At 35.0% G+C, this 24,061-nt stretch overlaps 2 protein-coding genes across 4 annotated transcripts; both read left to right on the top strand.

The window, feature by feature from the left end:
* Positions 1 to 166: 166 nt before the first annotated feature.
* LOC128165558 (ATP-dependent RNA helicase DDX54-like) lies at positions 167 to 12,168 on the top strand. The gene is made up of 20 exons (XM_052830220.1): positions 167 to 506; positions 1,654 to 1,762; positions 1,876 to 1,946; positions 2,142 to 2,330; positions 2,609 to 2,658; positions 2,761 to 2,802; positions 2,921 to 3,016; positions 3,148 to 3,331; positions 3,543 to 3,674; positions 4,022 to 4,232; positions 5,257 to 5,391; positions 5,655 to 5,746; positions 8,098 to 8,230; positions 8,583 to 8,656; positions 9,239 to 9,424; positions 10,270 to 10,418; positions 11,001 to 11,099; positions 11,392 to 11,499; positions 11,694 to 11,830; positions 11,931 to 12,168. The coding sequence occupies exons 1-20, from the start codon at positions 231 to 233 to the stop codon at positions 12,110 to 12,112; spliced, it is 2,655 nt and encodes an 884-aa protein (XP_052686180.1). The 5' UTR covers positions 167 to 230; the 3' UTR covers positions 12,113 to 12,168.
* Positions 12,169 to 13,123: 955 nt separating this feature from the next.
* On the top strand, positions 13,124 to 24,016 carry LOC128184029 (uncharacterized). 3 transcript variants are annotated; one of them, XM_052853334.1, is made up of 7 exons: positions 13,124 to 13,263; positions 13,647 to 14,726; positions 16,500 to 16,792; positions 16,957 to 20,496; positions 20,659 to 20,807; positions 21,096 to 21,202; positions 21,751 to 24,016. In XM_052853334.1, the coding sequence occupies exons 2-7, from the start codon at positions 13,711 to 13,713 to the stop codon at positions 21,872 to 21,874; spliced, it is 5,229 nt and encodes a 1,742-aa protein (XP_052709294.1). In that variant the 5' UTR covers positions 13,124 to 13,263; positions 13,647 to 13,710; the 3' UTR covers positions 21,875 to 24,016. The 3 variants fall into 3 exon arrangements, with proteins under 3 accessions (XP_052709294.1, XP_052709275.1, XP_052709284.1); XM_052853315.1 differs by having other exon boundaries at positions 20,656 to 20,807; XM_052853324.1 differs by lacking the exon at positions 13,124 to 13,263 and adding an exon at positions 13,294 to 13,533 and having other exon boundaries at positions 20,656 to 20,807.
* The last annotated feature ends 45 nt before the right edge of the window (positions 24,017 to 24,061 follow it).

The following is a 24,061-nucleotide window of genomic DNA, read 5'->3' as shown; positions in this document are numbered from 1 at the left end:
GTAAAGCAAGTTTTAAAGCACCTTTAAATTTGCACAGTATCCATATTTTCATTTTTAAATATCTTATTTACAAATTAATTCGATCTTAATAAAGATGATTTGTTTTACTGCTTCTTGATTGTGTCAAATGGCCTCTATACTTAAGAACGAGTTGTCTAATTTGCAAAATGGCAGCCCCCATAACATAACAATGCGTGTGTGACTTGTAGACATTTAAAATAATCAGCATCATGACAAAGTGGAGAAAGAAAAGATTAGATCAACAAAATCATGAAAGTAAAACTCAAACTTTTAAATCTGAAAAGAGAAAGACCAAATCGACGAAATTGAAACCTAATGGCAAAAATGATAACACTAACAGAGCATGTGATGTGAAAAATAAAAAGGCTGTCAAACAGAAGGTCGAGAGGAAGTATTCAAAGGGTAACAAGCGTGGTTCTTTTGTGGAGGATAATGATGAAATGGAAGTTGTTGGTCAAAAACATCTGCAACAAATCTTTATACCGGTATGTAAATTGTAATAATTTAGTAAATCTAGACATTTAGATATAATGTTCTGTTGTTAAATGACAGATGTCCTACGGACGTGGTTTAACAATAAAATTTGTCCCCTATACTTGCTTGGCAGCAAATGAAAAAATTCACATATCTTGCCTAAATTTTCAGACAATTGGTCTAAAATACCTACACTGTTGCTCTTTCATAGTCTCATTTTACCACATTCATTATATATTTGCATCGAAATCACTACAACATTTGACATCACACTTTGAAATTAGCTGTTTACGTCACTGTGTCTAATAGACATTGGAAGGTACTGATATATATATATTGATATATATATTGCCTAAAATATTAGGAGAAATAATGACGTACCAGAGCAGGATTCGAACCCGGGCCCCCTGAATCTCTAGCCAGGTGCTCTAGCAACTGAGGTATCTAGCACCAGAATTCAACTGGTCTGACCGTCACATTCCTTAAATGATCTTTGACCTCAAAGATCAACCCAGGTTCTTCCCCTGGTATTAGTTGACCTGTTTGTTCAAGGGGTAGGCCCCAAATGTAAAGGAATGGGAGAAATAAGTATGGACCAGACTGGGATTCGAATCTGGGCCCCCTGAATCAGGTGCTCTACCAACTGAACTGTTTGGTGCAGGTATTCAAACAAGTCTGACCTTTAAAAACTGAAAACATTGATTTGTTGGGCTAGTCAAGCATATGATCTGTGCAATCATGCTCTAACTGGGAAGTTTTGTTCTTTTTTTTTGCGGATAAACAGGCTTATACATTGGCACTCTCATAACTTATTTCAAATTTTGATTTATACCCCATAAAAGACAAAGTCTGGTCATGGAATGTAGAAAAACATTGAAAACCGTAAAATTAAAATCTGCCTAAATTCAGGAGAATGATTCCTTGCATTTTTTAAAAATCTGGCTTTCATTTTACGAACAGTTGTGAACTTATATAATGTAGCAATTTTATATTCTCACGATTTTGATTAAAAAGAGCAAATTTTGGGAATTTACAGTAGTACCGTTATTTGCATGAAATAAGATTCATAGACATTATGTAAAAAGTTTCATCAAATAACATTTTTAACACATACATTTATATCAGAAAGTCAAGGTAAATCATATTCTGACTAAGCAGGACAAAGAAGACGCAGACTCTGACTCCAGCCAAGAGCTTCAGGATACTAGAAAATGGTTGACAGAACAGAACAGAAAAAAGAAGAAATCTGGAGGATTTCAATCAATGGGTAACTAAGATTTTCCATCATAAAACTCAAAATATCTTATCCATTTTGTTAACTGTATCAAGGAATAATAATCAAGAAAATGTATACACTTACAAAGAACCATTATGCTTCAGGTTTGTCTCATGGAGTTTATAAGGGGGTGTTGAGAAAAGGATACAAAATACCTACTCCCATACAAAGAAAGGTAGTTTTAGATTTTAATACATGTATACATGTGTATCTTGCATATTTCAAACATTAGTTTACTTTAAGGTTTTATTTGTACATGATTTTTTACCAAAATCTCTGTAACATATTTTTTCTTTATTCAAGTTTCATAATAATAAAAATTTGGTATACCAGGTATGTGTTTTCATAATTAATATTCGTTCTATTTCAGACTGTACCTTTGATTATGGAAGGAAAAGATGTTGTTGCTATGGCTAGAACTGGAAGTGGAAAAACTGCAGCTTTTCTAATTCCAATGTTTGAAAAACTCAAAACACACACTGCTAAGTCTGGGGCCAGAGGTCTTATTCTATCCCCTACTCGAGAATTAGCATTACAGACTCTAAAATTCACCAAAGAGGTATTGATGATGTGCACTGCATTTATTAACTCTGTTTATATATTTAGTACAGTATGAGTTTTTAAGAATTATTGGTAAAAAAAGAAAATAAAGATAAAAGTGAGAATAACATACTTGAATTGAACTTTCTTTCTGCAACCTTTCAGCTGTAAAATAAAAAAAAAGGAAAACGCTTGGACACAAAATTAGTAACTTCTAACCGGTGTATCATTCCAAAATAAAGTTGTCACCAATAATAGTATAGTGAATAAAATTAATGATTTTTGGTTTATTTATAGCTGGGAAAATATACAGGGCTGAGAGCGGCAGTGGTTTTAGGAGGAGACAAGTAAATATACTTATGATTACTTTTGATTTGAATAATCTACAGAAAAATGTAACATACTGATATAATTTTTTTAAATGAAAACCAAAATTTATCCTATTTTAGGATGGATGACCAGTTTGCTGCACTTCACGAAAACCCTGATATGTAAGTTTTGTTACTTCAGGCATAAGAAATTTTGAAGAAAAACTTTATACATGTATTAAAAGTTTACGTTATGCCAAACTGTAGTGGCATTCATCTGAAATTTTCCTCTTCTTTTCAGAATCATAGCCACACCTGGTCGTTTAATGCACGTCTTAGTGGAGATGGAAAAGAAACTGAAATCTGTGGAGTACGTGGTCTTTGACGAGGCAGACAGGTACTAGACTTAATCATAAACAACCACAGAAACTAGAAATAACATCAGAACAAGTCATAGCAAGACTATCAATATTTTCATGTATAACATGGATGCCATTATTAAAGGATTATCTTCCTCACTCTGAACAGGCTATTTGAGATGGGATTTCAAGAGCAATTGCACGAGATAATTCACAGGCTGCCTGAGTCCAGACAAACAGTTTTGTTCTCTGCTACTCTGCCAAAGCTACTGGTAGACTTTGCTAAAGCTGGACTTCATGACCCAACACTGTTAAGGCTGGATGTGGAAACCAAACTTAGTGAGCAGCTGAAGGTACATGTATTTTATATTCACTTTTACCGGACTTCTTTAATTTATTGAAAATTGAAATCCTAGTTGAAGGGACTTTATCCAGAATAATTTAGTTTATAAGATAGGATGATTTCTGAAAAGAATGAAATGTTAGAGAGAAAAAAAAATAAGGTTTATTGTTGCTTTAAAAAAGAAGATGATACATAATATGTGCTTTGTTTGAATTTTCCAGCAATCCTTTTTCCGATGCCGTGAGGAGGACAAACCAGCCATTTTGCTTTATATTCTCAAGCATGTCATTGACTTAGATCAGCTAACTGTTGTATTTGCTGCGACGAAGCATCATGTGGAATATCTTCATATGGTATGATTTTCAGATATTTATTTTCCTGAATTCAATGACCAAGGAGTTTTCTCCCCTATACAGATCTTTTAAATACTGTACCATCTCAACAATAACAATTTTACTTGGCATTAATTTGATATGAAAATTAAGGGTGAAATTTATGGATGTGTTCTCAATTTGAGTACAAAGCATTATTGATCTCAATTTTGTGGGGGAAAAAGTTCAAAGAATTTCTGGACATGTTGCCATGGTCCAGTGAATCTTTATTTACATACAGGAGGAGGTTGAATAAGTTTAGATAACTACACAGATTTATACTCAAGTCGTGCATGTATATGTGTATTTGGTATGGTACAATATTTCAGATATTGACATATGCTGGGATAGATTCTACTTACATCTATAGCTCGCTAGACCCCTCTGCTCGTAAAATCAATGTAGCAAAGTTTCAACACAAGAAAGTGAAGGTTCTCATAGTGACTGACCTCGCTGCCCGTGGAATCGACATCCCTCTGCTGGACAATGTCATAAATGTCAACTTCCCGGCCAAGTCCAAGCTCTTTGTGCACAGAGTGGGTGAGTATTTGCCTGTGTTAATTGGAATTTTAGTGTAAGCCTTACATACAGATATTATACATATATTACATGGCTTCGAGGGCGACATACCAGAATATTTGCCCCGAGGTGACAGGAAAGCCCTGGAGTGTTATGTCTGCCGAAGGCAGAGGGTGACATAACACTCCAGGGCTTTCCTGTCACCGAGGGACAAATATTCTGGTATTGTCGCCCGAGGAGACATGTAATATATGTTATATAACATTTTTAAACAAATCAAACTCGGGTTATCAACATATTTATTTAATTCACAAGGCAGAGGCAAATGTTTTTAAAACACTCACGCTTGAGTTTATCACTTTCGTGGTAGTTGCCGAATTTTTTTCATCAATTAAACTATTGAGTTCATCTGAATTTAGATGAACAAACTGCAGACGTTGGCCTGACATGTTTAAAATTCGCGGATCTGTTTACGTTTGCTTAGCAACTGGCTCGTTGAATTTCGAACCCGACGTAATTAATATGCAGAACTCTTGCACGCGATGGTGATATTACAGTTTCGGGAGGGCAATATAACTATTTCCTGTGAAATATAACTGTTTCCAGGAGGGCAATATAACTGTTTCCGGTGTGATTCAGCAATTTTCAGGGCATAGTAATAAAATTATCTCATTTGTTACATAACGAGAAAACTTATTCAAAAATGGTATATAAATAAATATAACATGGTTTGTTTAAAAAATAGATAAATTAAAAATACTTTTTATCAATTAATCCAAATACAATAAAACATATTTAAAGCAAGCACAAATATCATGAATTCAAGTTAACACCAAAGTATGCAGTTTCATCTGTGATAGTCTTTTATAAAAAAAAAAAAATTATCATAAAATTCAATGAGTTAAACTCAGAACAAATCAAAATTGTTCGTCTCTGACACTTTGTTATAAGAATATTTCACTTTATACGTGTAATTTATTTTTATATTTTTTCAATGGAAAAATATTTTTTTGACATTAAAGTCATTTGTTTTATTTGTACACAGGTCGTGTTGCCCGGGCTGGCAGGGAGGGGTACGCCTATTCTCTGGTGGCCCAGGATGAGGTGCCTTTCCTCCTGGATTTATACATCTTTTTAGGGAGATCCCTAACTATTGCCTCACAGCTTAAAAATGTAGAAGGTTAGAGAAACAAGGTGTCCATAAAGAAGTTAAATATTCAGAGGGGGTTATAAATTGTCAATTTTTTAAATGTTCATGGGGATATTAACAGTAATTTTGTGAATTTGGAGTGTAAACTGCAGTTGTGGTTCAATATCTAAATGAAATTTCTCTATCATTGGACACAATGAAAGTAATTCTGAAGTTTTCATATTTTTAAACACATTGATCAATGTTTGTGAAATTTTAATAATATTTTTTGGACTTATTTGATAATGTTTCAGACAAGGACGGGGTTCTGGGAGATGTTCCACAGACAGTGGTTGATGAAGAGGAAGAACAGCTCAGGCTCTGGCACAAGGATCATATTGATTTGGTGAGTCCAAAACTCCTATACATGTAGATGTATATGTACTCTAAATGCATAGAGACACATTTGGGACTAATTTTTTAGCTCACCGAGACGGAGTACATATTGTATCATATGATATATCATATGAATATTGTTTTGCCTCGGACTGAAATGTCTCGACGTCATTGGATGAATAGCGTCATGTGATTGCCTTATAAATTTCTTTACACGGCGAGCATCAAAATTTATACGGCAACATGGCGGACGTAACGTTATTTAAGCTGATTTTTTACACAAATGTTCAACCATACCTTTGATTTTTAAGCCCCAAATTATTTAGAGTGACCCCCCTTTGCCCGTGACGTAATATTATGATCCTACAATATGGCATCCAAGTTTGCACAGACGACTGACGAGAAAGATAAAAAATTAGAGAATTAAGCTATGAATTTTAATATTATGTATTATCTTCTGTTTGTTTACATATCAAACTTTAGGTCCTCGACAAAACAAAACACTTATTAGGTTTGTTACTGACTGTGTACAGAAATTTGTGGGATCGGTAAAGTCCATAGAAGGCTCGGCTCCGCCTCATAAGATGCAACATCAAAGTTTTATTACTGTATTGATTAAAGTTGTATCTTACAATACCATATGAATTTAACGTTTAATTATTAAACAATATTTTAACATATGGTACAATGTATACGATATTGTGTCAAACCACAATACAGTATCCATGAATATCCAAGATTATTAACTATGATTTCCATATATTATGATAAAGGTGGTCTCATAAAGGTGATGCCCCGTCTCGTGAGCTTTGTAATCTGTGATTACCTAGGTTTTGTTTGTCCATTCAATGAATTAATACCCCTTGTAAACCATGAATGGCATATTTTTAGAATAAGTAAGGAGTACCTGCAGTGCTGGTCAAATTTTGATATTACGGAGATCTATGTTAAAAAAAACATCATCCTGAAAATTTTACTGCGATCACATGAGTACTTATCGAGATATTTGGGGGGAAACCTGATTTCACACCTGAACGATTTTTGAATCAAGCCGATTTGACGTGAGATTAATTGTGACGTCACGGGGTCAACGCCGCTCTATGAGAAACAAGAAAATTGTATGAAAACTGTTCATTTTCTTGCATTCTTTAATCTAAATATGAACAATTTTTTCTGTATTTTTGTTTCTGTATAAACCCTTGATGACTAAATGTACTGTTGTTTGAGTTTAAAACCATTTTTTTATGGAACGAAAATGCCGAACTTGGAAAATTGTTTGCTTCATGAATTTAGTCAAATATGTAACACACTTTGCATATAAATTCACAGTCTATGTAGCAAAATGACAATCAATCAATTGAAAGCATTATTGTTATAAAAACATATTTTTGTATTTCTTTGTTAATATTGTCATATTTTGGATGATTTTTCCATGACATTATTGATAATACATACCGGTATCTTGTAAAAGGTAATGCGGGGTCTATTCCTCATATGAGACATTACCACTATGTCGCCCAATTATTCATTAATATTAATTTCGAACCAATTATCAAAACAGCATGCATATTAAAACAAAACAGGAATAATTTTAAATAAACACAGGATCATTAATGATTCAGGGCAAAAGTCCAAGATGATTGCATGATGAAGTCTGTCTCGTATTCTTTAAAAATACGATAATGGAATTTTATTTTACACTTAATAACGTCCTTTGTTAAAATTTTCAAGTTCATTCAGATTTCATTTATTACTGCGTTAGTATAACAGCTTATAAAGCTATTTGGAGTATAACTGCTGACTTTAGTGCTTGAAAGAAAGTTGCACTTTAATAGATATAAGAAATAGAGACTAAATTAAATGATCAATGTAATTACTTCCGAAATGATTATTTAATTACATTTTAAAAAAATAAATTTAAATTGCTGAATTGTAAATTTTGTAATTTTTAAAGTGAGCTATATAAGTAAAAATTAAGGCATTTATTTGGAACGTTTTCCCTCCTGTTGATCTCGTGATTTCACTTCCGCAGAAGCCTCGTTATCGCCTAATTCTATTTTCTCTTGATTGGATTTCTGAAAACAGGTAAAAATAGCCACATTGAAGTGGCGTAACTCTGTTATTTTTGCATCGATTTCGATGCAGTTTTTTGCATTAAATTTTGGTAAATAAATTCTATGACATAAGTTTCACATGGGCTGGGCTGCAGGTACCCTTTAAGTACCAAATACCTGTATTCTTTCTTCTCTCATGAAAAATGCCTCTTGAGAATTAAGCATCGATATGATTTTAGAAATAATGTTAATTTGTTCATTGTATTTTATGTATTTAAAAAAAAAAATTGTGGGTTTTATTTATCAGATAAACATGAAAAAAGTTGTTGGAAATGCCCAAAAGAAATACCTGAGGTCTCGGCCTCTCCCGGCCAAGGAGTCCATTAAACGCTACAAACAGATCCAGTCTACGGATAACATTGGATTGCACCCTGTGTTTGGTAATTGGTGAAGCATTAATATCATTTGGTATCAATTTTACTGAATTTTGCATCCTTGCAAACAATTTTCCTTTACTCTCGCCATCAAAAAGGGAGTCGCACTCAGTCAGTGAAGATGACACATTTGTGTACTGAATTTGATAAGCTTCTGGAATTCAATGATTTGCAGTCAAAACTTGACTAGATCAGTTTTTAGTATCTTGCATGGATCTGATTTATATTAATATTTCACGAAAGGAAAAATATTTGTCATTGTGATGAAAATATTTTGAATTAAAGTTATCATACATTTATCTTTTAATTAGGTCAAATCTTTTTTGAGTAGTTGCCTCAATCTTCTGGTATTTTGTAGCAAAAGAGTGCAGTACGGAAGAACAGCAGAAGAATGAGTTATTAAATGCATTGAAGGCATATAAAGGGCACTCAGTAAGTTTTTACAAAGATATACATTTAGAACACGTTTTTAAAATTTATCCATCTACTAAAACCATTTAGACTTTCTAGCTCACCAAGACAAAGTCGGGGGGAAGAAGCTTATGCTATTACCCCGGCTTGGCGTCGGCGTCCGGGCCTGGTTAACGTTTTTGTTGCAGGTCCTGTATCTAAGTTATTACTTGTCCTATCTTCACCAAACTTGCATGGATGATGCATCTGGACCTACTTATGAACTTAAAAGACTTGGATACTGAATCTGGGCAATAAATTCTAAATGCTGGACGAGGTTAAGGTTTTTGGAGCAGGTTAAAGTTTTTAGAGCAGGTGCCCTTTGCTAGCCATTTCTAAGTTACTACTGGTCCTAACTTCACCAAACTTGCATGGTATGATACTCATGCACCTGACAGGCTTGAATGCTGAATCTGAGCCATAGGTTTTGGATGCTGAAAGAGGTTAAGGTTTTTAGAGCTGGTTAAAGTATTTGGAGCAGGTGCCCTATATTGGAATTATTGAAAAGAATAAAGTGAAATATTTTGATACAGTGGTGATTTTGATAACTGAATTGAATTTCAGACAATTTTTGAAACAAATACATCAAGCAAAAACAGGAGCTTTGATGTGATGAAACATAAGAGAGCCTTCCATCAAACAGTCATCCAAAAGAAGACGAAGCAGGTGACAGACTTGAAGGATGCAGAATCAGACGACAGTGATAGAGGGGAAACAGAGCAGCCGATGGCTGATGAAGAAAATGTCAAGGTAAGGTAAAAACAAACACTTAAAATGGATTGTCTTATCAATACTGGTTATCTCAAGCATGAAAATTTTGTTTGCTGGTTTTGTTTTTAGCTCACCTGAGCTAAAACCATGATCCCGAGGGTAGGGTGGGGCCACCATGGGGGTCGAATTTTTACATAGGAATGTAAAGAGTAGTATTATCTTTTCAAAAATTAATTGAGCAGAAAAGCTGTTACTTGAGTGGAAGCATCCTCAGGTTGAGTAATATATATAGAAAAAATCTTTAAAAATCAAATAAAAAATAATGAGACTTTAATGGGAGGGGGGTGTGGTCAAATTTTTACATAGTAAATAAATTTGATCATTCTTAAATATATATAGTATTACTAATATGCAGGCATATTGATATTTGTTGATCCTCAGTTGTTTAGACTATGGCCCTGGATAATTCTTGGGCCATACATGGGATTTAAATTTTGATGTAGGTTTATATTGTTTAAGATCTTTTTGAGAATGGCAGTACTCAGTGTGTGATATAACTATGAAATTATCTAGTTACAAAAGGGACTCTACATAATAACATCTGTAGAAAATTTTGAAAATCTTTTAATACAGGATCTGTTTTACTCATTCATTCTCCCAATATTTTGGATATGACTTTATGTAGCTGATCTAATTATGTCTTATGTTGCTCAGGTGAGCGATGTGGCCCATGGTTCTCTCGTTTGTTTGGTTGTTTTTTTCAGCAGCCTTCATAACAGAAATTACAAGATAAATGATATCCTCTTAGAATATTTCAAATGTAGAGAATTGCATATACTTGCAGCTCGATTGTTGAAAAATTTGATATTTTCTCAATGTAATAGGAAACATTTCGAACAGTCATTGGAGGAAAAAGAAAAGCCAATAACAAATTGTTTGATCCCCAGAGGAAAAAGAAACGCAAACAGGAGAGTATAAGAGATGAAGAAAACTACCTTCACTATCGTCCCAAAGACTTCCAGTCTGAACTCGGGTACGGATAATTGTGATATGTTAATGTAAAATGCAGCAATAAATTACTGAGATAATGGTAAAGGGATGTAAGAGTTCATAAAAGAGATATTTAAAAAAACAGTTTGTATATGACTCCATAAAGGTGAATTTATTATGTCTATTGTTTCTCAGGTAAGCGATGTGGCCCATGGGCCTCTTGGGTTTTTTTTTTAAAGTGTTTTATCAGGCAAATTCAACGTTTGAAATGCCATTAGAAGTCCCTTATGAAGCAGAGGCATATCCCATTTGTCATGTTTGTTCATCTGCAAAAAACTTTTTCTTTCAAAAGGAAACACACAGTTTAAACCAAAAAGAACAAAAAAATATATATATTTAACCTTTGGAAAAAAAAAAAAACATGCCTCCCTCATCAAAATTTTGCCCGAGAAACTAATGATTATTTTTTTTTTTTCCTGAACAAAATTAAATATAATTAAAAATCCGTGAGGGGTGCTTCTCAAAAATATTAATTCCCCGTGATTAATTAGGAATCTACAGTATCGCTTTCTTTACAGAACATTACTCTAAAAGATAATGTAAATACAAATCATGTTGATTTCAGATTAAGCTTAGGAACTTCCTTTGACAAAGAAGCGACAGGAGCTGTGTTAGACTTGCGAGATGAGATTAATAAATCTAAACCCATGTCAAACAAGAGGTGGTGAGTATGGTTAAGAATTCAGAATAAAAAAAAAACATACCTGTACAGTCAAACTTCATTATCTCAAACTGGATAGGACTATTTTAAAATTTCGAGATATCCAAGTATTCGAGATATTGATGGTAAATACTTTAAGAAATAGGTGGTTGGGACTTATAAATCACTTCGACATAAACATTGTACTTGAGATATCAGTGTTTGAGATATCGAAGTTCAACTGTACATTGTTCATGAATATATTTCAAAATTTCATTTCTATGTTAATGCCTTTATTTATTTTGTTTCTTATCAGGGACAGAAAAAAGAAAAAGTTTGTCACAACCAATGACAATGCAGATGGCAAGAAAAAGATCAGAACAGAGAGTGGGGCTATGATATCAGCTTCCTATAAATCTCGTGCATATCCTTTTAAAAAAAATTTAAATGGTTTTTGTCATTTAAATCTTATTGTTCTGAAGTACATGTATAATGGAGGTGGTTTGTCAGTATAAGATGTTTGGTTAATTTGCAAATTGATAAAGTTAACATAAAAATTTGAAGAAAATATGTGATTAGAGTGTGATTTGAAATGAAGATTCCTTGACTGAAGTTTACTTACAAAGATTGGTTAAACAAAAACAAAATGGCAAATGCCAATGACAGTGGAGATGAAGAGGAAGAACGTGAAACTAACACTGGTAACCAAGACAACAGCTACAGGTTAAAGGTCATTGGAACCAAGCGAAGAAACTGTAAGTATATGCATGCTAACAAATATGTGCATGTTCACTGTATAAAATTGAAGACAGTTTGAGTTTTCACTTCTTAATACATGTAATTTTATCTGTTTAGGGCATACAAAACTCAAAGAGGAAGAAGACCAGAAGAGAAATCGGACAGAGCTGAAGCACAAGGAGGAAATCCTCAAGCAGCGGAAAATCAAAGCCAAGAAACAAGCTTTCCAAAATCATCGACAGAAACAGAGGCAGTCGCGTCAGAAATTTAAAGTTCAAAAATCCAGAAAGAAACACTGATATTGTATAATGTTATGTCATTTTGTTTTGATCATTTTCATTAAAAGTGTTGGATATCTAATAATGTCTTCTTTTTTTTACTGGGAAATCATAAATATTCACTCTCCAGAAATGAAAATGTAACATGTTTGATGATTCAGAAATACATGTATATGCAAGAAATACCCTAAACTATATTTTAGAATACAATGGCCAATATTAATTGTGACACTGTACACTGTTAGAAACACAACATTTTTTTTTAGTTTCAGCTTAGTTGTTAACTATTTATGTCTCCATAAAATTAATAAGCAGGCACATAACAAGGGAGGCCATAGTTTGTTGCAGCAAACATTTTTCATTCCACACATAATTATAAAAATGTGAATTATCATGGAATCGACCCCCCCCCCCCCCCTACTTTACTAAGAAATAATAATATTTTTAATGGTGCATTTAGAGTATCAATTAAAATCGTATGCTGTAAAAATATTGTTGATAAACTTATAAAATTAAATGCAAGGTTACTCAAACCAGAAAAAAATATTTGTACTGATGTTTCACTTGTGTTTATGGGCAGAAACTTTCGTGGATTTAGAGAAAAACAGGGATTTGTTATTTCTTGGGGAATGATTCTTTCACACAACATGCTATTATAAATTGCACTTCAGTGACCATTTGTTTTTGTGGGTTAACTCAACAACAGCGAAATCCACGAAAATTGGTATTAAATGAACATTTGATGAAATCACAGTATACTATAGTATAACAGTTTATACATCCCTGGACCTTATAATTAAATCATCAATGGCTAACATTATATGTACACAAACTAATTTGACTATGTTAATTTTATGATTTTTCATTTTCCAGAGGGGGAAGGGGGTGGGTCGGGACCCCCCTCCTGATCCCCCTCTAGATCCGCACATGTAATCGCAAATACGTGCGCCCGCGCAATATTTACAATTTTTAGGGGGATGCGACGGCGCAATAATATATTTGTCGCATTACGATTTGTCAACACATGCGCAATATTGCAGTCGGCCATTTTATAATTTTAAACGATTAAAAATGTAATTAGAAATCGATCGTAAATAATGGACAGGCTTGAATGCCATACAGAATCTGATAATATGCATAGATAGGAATAAATATTTATTTATTAGCTAGAGGTAGGTCTCTTTGCTTTTTTGTGCTCGTGAACGGTATGGGACACCTGTCGTACGGGTCAACACACACATACACACATACACTCGTTGTTTTGATTTGTTCAGCTGATCTGGCCACATGCGATATATCATTTTTTGAACATTTTATGAAATAGCGATATTTTTCATGAGCACAAGCAACCATTTCCTTTCACATTCTTCGTGTTTTCAACGACGTCCGCGTTTATATTTCGCTTCCAAATGACCTCGGGCTGTTTCATTTTGTTAAACTGGGTCAGCATAACTAATTTTTGAAACACACAGATGTTGTATTTGAGTTTAATAACGTCTACTGTAAACGATTTTTTCTCTGATGATTAATGTAATGCCATTTCAATATATTTCAGTTTGCCCTTCATCATCATGCAGGATTTTCTAAGCCTAGGAATTGGATAACAGACCAATATTTATATGATGGATCCCTCAGGTGGAAACCGTAATGTCATGCCCAATGATACCGGGCTTTATAATCAGCAGACTGCCATGGCAAGTTCTGGGATGTACAATCCGATGATGATGGGCGGTTACAATTCAAGTTCTGGATCTGTGGAGGGATTAACTGTGCAATGTGATATGGTGAATTCACAAGTGAATGTTTTACCACCGATGGGGACATTTATTGGACAGACTAACTATTCAAACTGTCTGACAATGCAGGGCCAGCAATCTCCACATCTCACTAGACTAGGGATGCAAAATTTGTCACCGTACCCAAACATGGCACAAAATGTTTGTGTGCCTTCAAATAACACGCTCCCTAGTTTCGGCCATTGTTTTTTAACCCCATCATTCAATCAACAGCAAGCTCTGTTTGCTGGAAATGCTAACCAAGGTGATAGAGTGTCGAGCGGATTTCATGTCATATCAAACCAGATGCCAGGCATGGGAGTGACTGTATCATCAGCTACAAACCCAATGCACACATCTAACGCTCCCATTATAAACTCTAGTGCTTTTATTCCCAAAACCTCTGTTTATGAAAATGTTTGTGCTCCGTTTTCTAGTTCAGAGAGGCTGCTTAGTCAACACGCTGATGTTTTTAATGTGATCTCAAGTATACCACAGAAAATAATTCTTCAGCAACACAAATCTCAGGAGTTAGTGGAAGAAAACGTAGTGTCCTCCACACACGAAAGTGTGACATCACCTGTTGCACATGCTCTTCCTGCAGGGGATGCTGTTCCGCAAAACCAGATCGACGTGAACAAAGTACTTCATCATTCAAATGTGAATGTAAAACAAAACAAAGGAGAGATTCTGGTTCCAAAACAGGTGACGATGGGGAGTGTTGACCCCCCAAAAAAGGAATCTACTTCAGTTCCAAAATCGGAAAGTCCAAAATTTATGAAAGAAGAAACTCTTTCACAAATCATTGTCCCTTTGGGATGGAGTAGAGAGAAAAAAGATGGTGCTATTGTATATTACAGGTATAATAAATGATTTTTTTTTTGTATATTACAGGTATAATAAATGATGAATGGTTTTCGTTTATGAAATAAGATTAAGGTTTTAAATACAGGGTGTCTTAATTTATTACTGACTTTATTTCTTCTAAAGCTCATCCCTTAGTTGACTGAGTATTGTCGAACTTCAGTCGAGTAGAATAAAACATGTTTAACATTTAATTATTTTTGCATGATTGTGAGGGAAATACAAAGATTTATTCCCCTAGAAAAACCATATTTTCCTTACAATCATGCAATAAATGTATAATATGCGACTTATTGTTGAATAAGATAATTGTGAAAGACTCTTTTATGATCACTTGGTATACAGCTCCTTGGCAGTACAAACCAATCTTTGTCAAACTATATAATTTGCCCTGCAAAACAGCAGTTATAGTGAAGGAGCTAATAAATTATCTATATATACTAAATATTTGCCCCCTTTTATTTTCGATTGTTTTGCCTTCGTTGTCAGCAGGTGAATTTAAGACTGGGTGAATTTGATACAGTTTTTAAATTAGTGTTTATTAGAAAGTGTATTTATCATATATATAATTTTATTTTTTGCGCGAATTCAAGAACCGTTTGCAAATGTAGATTCGAAGGACGAAAAAAACATGAGACAAAAAAAGCTGTATACAGTACATAGTACGTAAGTCTTATAGTATAAATTTTTGATTGAAAGGCATTTTCTGATCAGATAAGTGAAAATAAAAGATAATGTGGTAATTCCAGCCAGGGTGGGTTATTTCTTTTATTAAAAATAATTCAAAGTTTAGGGAATGGCCAGTGTATCAATTTTATGTTGAAATTTACAAAAATCTAAAGAATGGAAACAGTGGTTTTACGTTGCTAAATAAAGTTGCTGTATTTGTGGGAATTTTTGGGCAAAAAAAAATGTCTTCATCTTAGTATCCTCGCTTGCACTGGTAACATTTGTCCAAGTCCTATTGTGAACTAAGTAGAAGCTTTCAATAGGCATTACCTTCAGAAAAGTTTCAACGTAATATTTTGACAGACCTTTGTCATATCAAAACGTAGTAGGCGGAGTCAGACATTATTGCTCAAGTTCAATTTTATCCATTATTACAACTTTGAAGTATTTAGCTTTGGCCAGTGACAAAGTCTATATATACAATGACATGATGTCAAAACTGAACATCCAAGATTTTGCTGACTTTTGAGAAACTGACCAAACTGGCTTTGGCCCATGACAATTAAAGTCTATATAGTATTACATTCAGGAGTGACTTGATGTCAAAACATCCAAGATTGGGCCGATTTTTTAATGGGAAACTTGACCCCCTCTTCTATACTTCAGTACATGTAGTCCTAGATATAATATAGACATAATTTGTTTGCCGGTTTAAAACTTATAATGTTCATCTGCATCATTTAACTTTCTCTGTCTTTTCTCTCTTATTCAAGTCACGAGAGGTATTAACTCCACCCTGTTATAATCTGATTGGAAGTTCTAAAATGATATATGCTTTCCTTTATTGATCTGACTTGATATATTAAATCTCACATATGCAATAATCAATAACATTTTTACAATATTCCAATAGTTTTTGTTTCCTTTGGAGGAAGACTGATAGTATGTCAGTTTCAGTTAGGAATGAAATGAATTCCTGTGCAGGTATTAAATGAATTTTTGTCCCCTGATTCTGTTTTATTCCATTCCCTATACTTCTTATGTTGTATAAAATTTGTACATTCTGCTAACATGATGGAGTTGTCTTTGTTTTATTACAGTCCAAGTAATGTGCCATTGTGTTCAATAGAGGAGGTCAACCAATACTTGCTGTCTGATTCAACTTGTAAGTGTGGGCTGGAATGTCCTGTGGTGGTTAGTAAAACATTCAACTTTGACGTTTCCGTGGAATCAACAAAATGGAGTCTGGAACTGACAAAGTCTTCAGAGGACCTGACAAATCTCTGTAACCATCGACGTAAAATCATCAACATGGCTACATTACAGAGCTCCGCCCTCACAGTGACAGAGGAGCCAGGGGGAGGGGTTGTCGTGAGCTCCAAGTCTACAGACAGTAAGTGTCAATTAAGACAAGTGGGCCAGATTCTTTCCAATAAAATTGTTATTTTTGTTTTAGGACACATCTGGAAATTTAAAAATATCAAAATATCATAAAACTTTGGGTTGAAATTTAAGTTTGTGGCTATCTGTTTGAAAACATATATACTTTATTTCCAGAAAGTAAAACAAAGAAAAAGAGGAGTAGGGCTGGGAGCTATAGTTCTCCGTATGATAGGGTTCGCGTAGCAGACCTTATTGCAGAAAGGGATCGACTTCGGTTGGAAGAGGAAACTCTAGCCAGACAGGCATCAAAAGACCACATGGACAAGCCAGTTATGTCCTCTGTTGAAATCCAGTCCTCAACAGACCATGTGAAAACGCCACCATCCAGTGCACCCCGGACAGGTCTGATGTCTCCGCCTCTACCACCACCAAGTGTTGTTCAACCTCTTCTCCAGACCGTTTCAGAAGCTCCTCACGTTTACACGCAGCAATTCTCCTCCATGCACTCAGCAGGAATGATACCTAGCTCCTACCCTCAAAATATAGCAGATGCTATCAATGCTGCCAGAAACAGTCATGTTGGGTTAACGGCCCAGTCTCAAACATTCTTCCCTACAGACAGTGTTCATCCCCATCAAGCTGTAAATCTCCCTCCATTAGGAAGCCCGACCATGGGACCCCAGAGTTTCAGCTTGTTTCCTCAAACCGGTGGTTTTGGGGTGCCTCCTGGATACCTGGAAAAGAGAGGTAACTCCTCCTATCCCATGCCCTACACCAAACCTTCCATGTACAGATTCACAAACCCTGCACTATCAGACCTCATAGACCCAATATCATGGTCAGAAAAAAAGAAACCAAAATCTAAAAAACCAAGGGCGAAAAAAGAAAAAAAGAAAACTGTCTCTGTTTTTGAAAGTGATACTCCACCGCCTAATGTGGATGTTAGTGTGCTCAAAGATCACGGGCATGGGCCCATACCCAAGGTAAAATGTTCTACTCCTTCCAGTCAGTTTGTGGAAAATGCGACAGGGTATTTAGCTGACCAAGCTCTTATGATCAAGAGTTCTTTAGCCTCTGGTTCTCAGGATTCAAAAGAAAATCCAAGCACATCCCAGGTGTCCTATTCTTTACCAACTTCATCCAGTTATGGAACTGCTAATGACAATCTTGACATCAGTACCAATGTGGTGGTTCACACCTCTCAGCCCGATAGGCCTGACCTGAGTATCTCGATATCGGACACAACCATGAGAGCTTTGTCCATGAGTGATAACACTTTCACTGAAGACCGATGCCATTCTTTATCTCCTAGTGATTCTAACGGAGAATGTCCAGCAGAAACCATGATGCCCACATCTATCGTTCATCATACTGGAAAACCAGAAGTTCCGAAAGTGGAAATCAAAGTCTCGGACAGCATAAAGCTGACAGATGTAGCCCATGTTGCAACAATACCAATGCAAACACTGAACACTGTCAATTCTAAACAGAGTGATGGTGCAGTGTTACCAAACTTCAGCACAATTCAACAATTGTTAGGGTACAATATGTCAAATCAGTTTCCTGCCAGTAAGATGTTGTCTGCTGCAGCACGGGCTCAAATGGCACAGAAGACAACGGTAGAACCAACGGAACTCAGCAACGTTCAAGTTACTCAGCAGTTGCTGACATCGTTTCAGAAAAACTTTCTGGATAAATCTGGCAGCAATGTTGGCATCATAGCAAATGAGCAAGATGCTCTAAAATTTCTTGGACAGAAAGCTACATTGGTCTCTTCAAGTGCATCAGGAATTTTACCAGCATCTCAACAGAGTGGCTCAAATTCCAGTGGATTAAAGATATCAACAAGTACAGCTCCCACATTTTCAATCAATTCACAAATACCCAGTGTTTTGTTGCAATCAGGATCTCAACAACAAATCGGCACAGAAGTTTCAAATGTTCTCACTGTCTTGAATAACAGTCAGCAAATGCCACAGATCCTGAGTTCTAGTGGTGCACCTCTGCTAAGCACTGCCACACCTACCACACCTGTTATGACTACACAGCTAATATCTCAGCAGCCTGCAGTGGCTAGTTCTCAGTCACCTCATATTTCAGGATCACAGGCAAACTTGATCCAAACTCAGAGTGCCCAGATTGCGACCACCCAGCAAGCCCCAATTATTTATACACAGGCCACTTCCATCTTGAGCACACAGACCACTCCCATTATGCACACACAAGCAACGCCAATTATTAACACTCAAGCAACGCCAATTATGAACACTCAGAATTCACAGTTTCTATCTGCTGTTGGAAATATTAATCAAAATGCTGTTATGTTTTCTAATCCAGCTTTGAATTGTGCTCAGAACAGTTCCATGTTTAACCAAGTGATGAATCCATCATCTTTGATGGTGCCAGGGAATCTTGCATATGCACCAGATCAATGCATGCCTGGTAATTTTAATCTCGGTGGAGTTGGGAATCAACAGATAGTTGGAAATAACTCTAACGTTTGCATTAAACCTTTAGGTCAATTCATCAACATGGATGCCAACCAGATCAAGCAGGGATTACCACCTCACTCCTGTGATCTTGCTCAGAGCAACCTGCAGTCAGGAATACCTAACCCAACAGGTCAACTGTTGGTGCTACCCAACCTCCAAATGCCTTTGGTCCAGGTGTTCAACAATGGTCAGAAGAATGGTGCACCTGATATCAATTCTCTTCTGTCTCAGCTTCAGACAAACATTGCACCAATGTTAAATGCCCAACAGGTTTGGAACAATCTCACAACTGGCAGTAACTTGACAGCCATGCAGTTGCAGACCTTGCAATTGCAACAGCAACTTTTGCAACAGATTCAACAACTCCAGGGCATGCAGTCCCTTATCAACCAGTTTAGTGCTGGTGATATAAATAAGGTTCCTGCCCAGTTCTCTATGGAGATGGACAGAAAAGACAGCAATGCTTTGTCTATGGTCACAATGGTCAATGATGTCTCCACAACGACAGAGTCACCTCCCTTGCAGAGTCAGGAGAATGACGAGGAATCAAGTATGGAACTGAGTTCAGAGGTCACCAGTACCCATGCTGGAAATACAGATTCTGAAATAGCGGACAGCACCAGGGAAGAAGATTCAAAGAACCTGACGGTTGAAAACAGGAGGACTGAAGATGAAATGGATGTGGATGCTGAAATACCTACTGAGAGGGAGTCTGAAGATGAACAAGTGATGTCCAATGATCTGGAGGTAAATGAAGAAATGAGGAGTTACAATACCCAGCATTCCAATGAAGAACAAGAAAACTGCTGTGTTTCCCAGGGTCCAGTCCATGACTATGATGGTGAAAATTTATCTCAAGAATGCTCCGAAGATGACACAAGAATTAATAGTAGCACTCAGACTAAGGTGGAAAAAGATTGTGACACTAGCACAGACACCAAATGTCATGATAAAGAGGAAGCTCAGAGTGACAAGAAGGCCACCACTGAGGAAGAGTGTTTGCACTTGAAAATGTGTGATGGAGATAGTGAAAGCAAGATCTCAAGTCTTCAGAAAGGAAAAACTATTAGAAGAGATGATAGTGTGTGTGTACCAGACTCGAGTCAGAGCAAGGAGAACAGTGGTAGTCCAATTTGTGATGTTCCTGTGGTGACCAGCAGTACCAAACATTCCAACAACACAACAGAACTGGGAACCAAATCTCTGACAGAAGATTTTACAGGTAAAGAGTTTGTTTAATTCGTGTTGCATGAGTTATTAATTTACTACTAATAATTACAAAAATTTTGCCAGTGGACAATTTAAAAATTTGATTTAAAAAAATATGTTTAAATGTTGTGTTGATTTAATTGATTTAAACAATTATTCGTTTTTTGTACAGCAGATTCTTCTGTGGTTAAAGGAGTCAATGGAGGGGTGACCTTCATTGAAGGTGACCTGATTTGGGGGCAGATTAGGGGCTTTCCTTCCTGGCCTGGTAAAGTGGTGCCACCTTGCGAGGTCATTGACCCAGAGCCATTGGAGATGGGGAAGGTAAATTTAGGTTTTAGAGGGCTTTGTTAGATCACAGTCAACTAATCCTCATCAAATCCTTATTTTTAAAGCACTTCAGGGATGTTTTACTGTTTTGTTATTTTATAGAAAAGCATACTGTACTATCAACTATATATGTCATCAGTAAATGAATTTTTTAATTAATTTGCCATGCATGATGTCCAAGATGATGCAATTTGTCCAATGTCATTCAAAGAAACATTTAAATGTGTGGTATTGAACAAAATGAAAATGGATTTTGTGATAAAGCATTATATTTACTTCCAGATCTGGGTGAAGTGGTACGGAGACCATACCTTTACACAGGTGGAGCAGGACAAGTTGAAGTCCCTGGTGGACGGACTGAAGGCCCATCAAAGGCAGAGGAACAGGAAGTAAGAATTATTTGTCCTGGTACTTCTCTGTAGTGTTCTATTTGTGAATTAGGTACATCTGCACTGGAATTTTTTCATAAGTAGAGAAGAATGTCTAAACGACTATTTACAGGATTTATTTGTTAAAATTGATTTTTGCTGCATTGAATCATTAGCTATAAGATGTAACTTAAGGGGGAAAAGTGTTTTTATGTAATTCACAACAATTACTGTAAGTCGTTTTAATTCCACTTTGTTACAATTTTACGATTTCTCAGAAATTACCAATCGCGATGGTTTTAATTTCACGCTCCAAGAAACCAGTTAATCAAAGTATAAGCATTAACATGTTTTAAAAACTTATGTAAATATTTACAATGGGTTTAATTTTGCGGAAAAATGATAAATCGCGAACATAGTGAAATTAAAACCGTCGTGAATATTTGCCAATCTACAGTATTAAATCTGGGTTATTCTGTGTCGAATTGATTATTGTTCAAAGAATATTGGTGTAAAATACCATTATCAATTAAAAATAGAATTAATTGTAAATGCATGTTTTATTACAGAGGAAGAAAAATGAACTCAAATCTTGAGGCTGCAATACAAGAAGCATTGGCAGACTTGGGTCAAATTACCACAAGCAACATAAATAGCAAGGGAAAATCAAGCAAAAAGAAACGAGTCAGATAGCAGAGAAAAACATCGGGATCCAGAGCGTTATAATGTGTGTACAACACAGCAGCTCTGTATTATGAGAAATCTTTATTGATAAGAATTCAAAATCTTTCAATTGTTGTAAGGTATTGGGAAGATATGTTAACTCTTTTTTTGCATTTTGCAAAACCAAGGGAAAGAACTCTTCATGTTTGTTTTGGAGGGATTAAGTGTTCAGATTTTTTTTACTGAATCCTTGTTTCTGTATTAACTCCTTTCTTTTCTATGCACATTGGATAATTCATGTACAAATGTTGTACTGATGCCAAAATGTTATTTTTTTGAAAATGTTAGTTTTTGATGACGTTCTTGATGAAACTGCATAATATGCTCCTCAATATGTACTCGACATGCAATGTCATTTTTCTACTTGCATATCATCCCTAGTCTTTGATGTATTTCCAGCCATACAAATCAGTACATTAAAATAAGACATACACACTCCATGCGTATAGATTATGGAGTGAAAAAAAGTATGTTGGGTGTAAATAGAAATGACGATTTGTTGTGGTACTTGGGGAAATTGTTTCAACTGCTACGAAACGTTTGATTGGCTGGAGACAAAATAGATCTGGAATAATCTAGGTCCTTGACCACTGGCTGTGATATGTCTGTAAAAATGGCTGTGTACAGAAAAAAAATATGAGATATATTTTGCATATGTTAGTTATATTGCAAGGTGTGGTATATAATACAGCAGAGCTTGTGGTTTTCATCTGTCTTGTTTTAATCGTTTTGTGTTTTAATGTAATGTTTTAAACTAGGGAACAAAGGGTAATAAAATAGAAAGCCTTCAGAAAGAGCCAACAGAAAGAGTAACTAGACTTTGCAGTTTTGTATTATTTGACAATTTTCATTCAATGACTGTATGAAACGATAAATCTCAGCAGCATTTGATAGGAGAAACTTCTTTTTATGTTCATGTTTTTGTTTTTTTGTTTTTTTTTTGTATTCATTACTGGGAGTAACACATTTTAGTGCTACTTTTATATGTGCCATGCCTATTAAATATCACCTATATCTATAATTATACAAGTGTTGTACAAGTGCTTAATATATTTACATTTCAAGCAGGGATCCTTGTGTTGATCATAGGGGTAGACTGATCATCAATTCATTTCTGTTTTGACAGTTTTTCTTGTAGCGTTATTTTTCCCTTCTATTTTTATTGTTAGTGATTATTGTTTTTGTTATCTTTTCTGATAATTTTTTTTTTCTCTTTTGAAATTTAAATAAAATTGAAAAAAAGATAATTGGATGAGGAGAGGGTTGGGAAAGAGGAATGTGTACTTAAGATTATATTAAAAAAATCAACAGAAGTCGGAACTACAGCAATCATTTTCTTGTTTCATGAAATGATAACTCTTCTTCGCTTATTCAAATTTTTTTTTTTTTTTATATTTCTCTTTGTAGGTATTGCATTTTAAAACCCTTTTTAAAGATGTATAAGAAATAGTTTTGCAGCATTAAATGCAGGACATTTTATCATTCATGACATTTATTTGTAGATCAGTTATTATCAGTGTGCAATGAACTAAAAGATTCCATATGTCATTTGTTATGGAAAATTCATGTACATAAATATGCATGTACATCAAAACAGTAGTTTCTTTTTCTCGTTTTGAATGTTAAGAATTTAAAGGTACACCAAATGATGTGCTGTACTTTATTTTTGAAAATAGGATTTTTTTTTCTTGAATTCTATATGCTAGCAAAAACATGCACCGAGTTTTTTAGTTTATAAGTCTACAAGATAGAGTCATTTATTTGTTTTATTATGCTTTTATTTGTTAAGGTATGGGAAGTAAGGTGGTCATTTCTGTTTAAAATAAATATATATATATATGTTAGATATATAGATAAAATATAAATGTAATATACAATGTACACACAAAAAAGTGTCTCAGGAAGGCCCCAGCTGATTACAAGTTTGTTGACTGTTGCCATGGTTACCATTTGTTGTGGGTGGGGCAGACTCCTGAATCTGATTGGGTGTGTCGCAAAGTTACAAGGAAGTGCTTATGTTGTTGATAGAAGTAAAAACGTTAAAGAAATGTACATTTTAAAGGTTTGTGCAAATTTTACTTTTTAGCCTATTAAATAAAATCATTAATATATTCCTGTTGTTGAAAGTCTTTTCCTTGAATTTATAGTAACTGTTTA

This window comes from Crassostrea angulata, chromosome 1 (assembly GCF_025612915.1).
Source record: "Crassostrea angulata isolate pt1a10 chromosome 1, ASM2561291v2, whole genome shotgun sequence".
NCBI lineage: Eukaryota > Metazoa > Mollusca > Bivalvia > Ostreida > Ostreidae > Magallana > Magallana angulata.
Note: the sequence above shows the minus strand (reverse complement) of the source record. Positions and strands in the feature narration are given on the sequence as shown.

Bases quoted from the DNA above. Each gene is read 5' to 3' on its own strand.
- LOC128184029 (XM_052853315.1), top strand. From the start codon at position 13,711: ATGATGGATCCCTCAGGTGGAAACCGTAATGTCATGCCCAATGATACC. The intron at 20,808-21,095 runs GTAAATTTAGGT...ATTTACTTCCAG, and splicing joins AGCCATTGGAGATGGGGAAG to ATCTGGGTGAAGTGGTACGG. The intron at 21,203-21,750 runs GTAAGAATTATT...GTTTTATTACAG, and splicing joins CAAAGGCAGAGGAACAGGAA to AGGAAGAAAAATGAACTCAA.
- LOC128165558 (XM_052830220.1), top strand. From the start codon at position 231: ATGACAAAGTGGAGAAAGAAAAGATTAGATCAACAAAATCATGAAAGT. The intron at 5,747-8,097 runs GTGAGTCCAAAA...TTTATTTATCAG, and splicing joins ACAAGGATCATATTGATTTG to ATAAACATGAAAAAAGTTGT. The intron at 10,419-11,000 runs GTACGGATAATT...TGTTGATTTCAG, and splicing joins GACTTCCAGTCTGAACTCGG to ATTAAGCTTAGGAACTTCCT.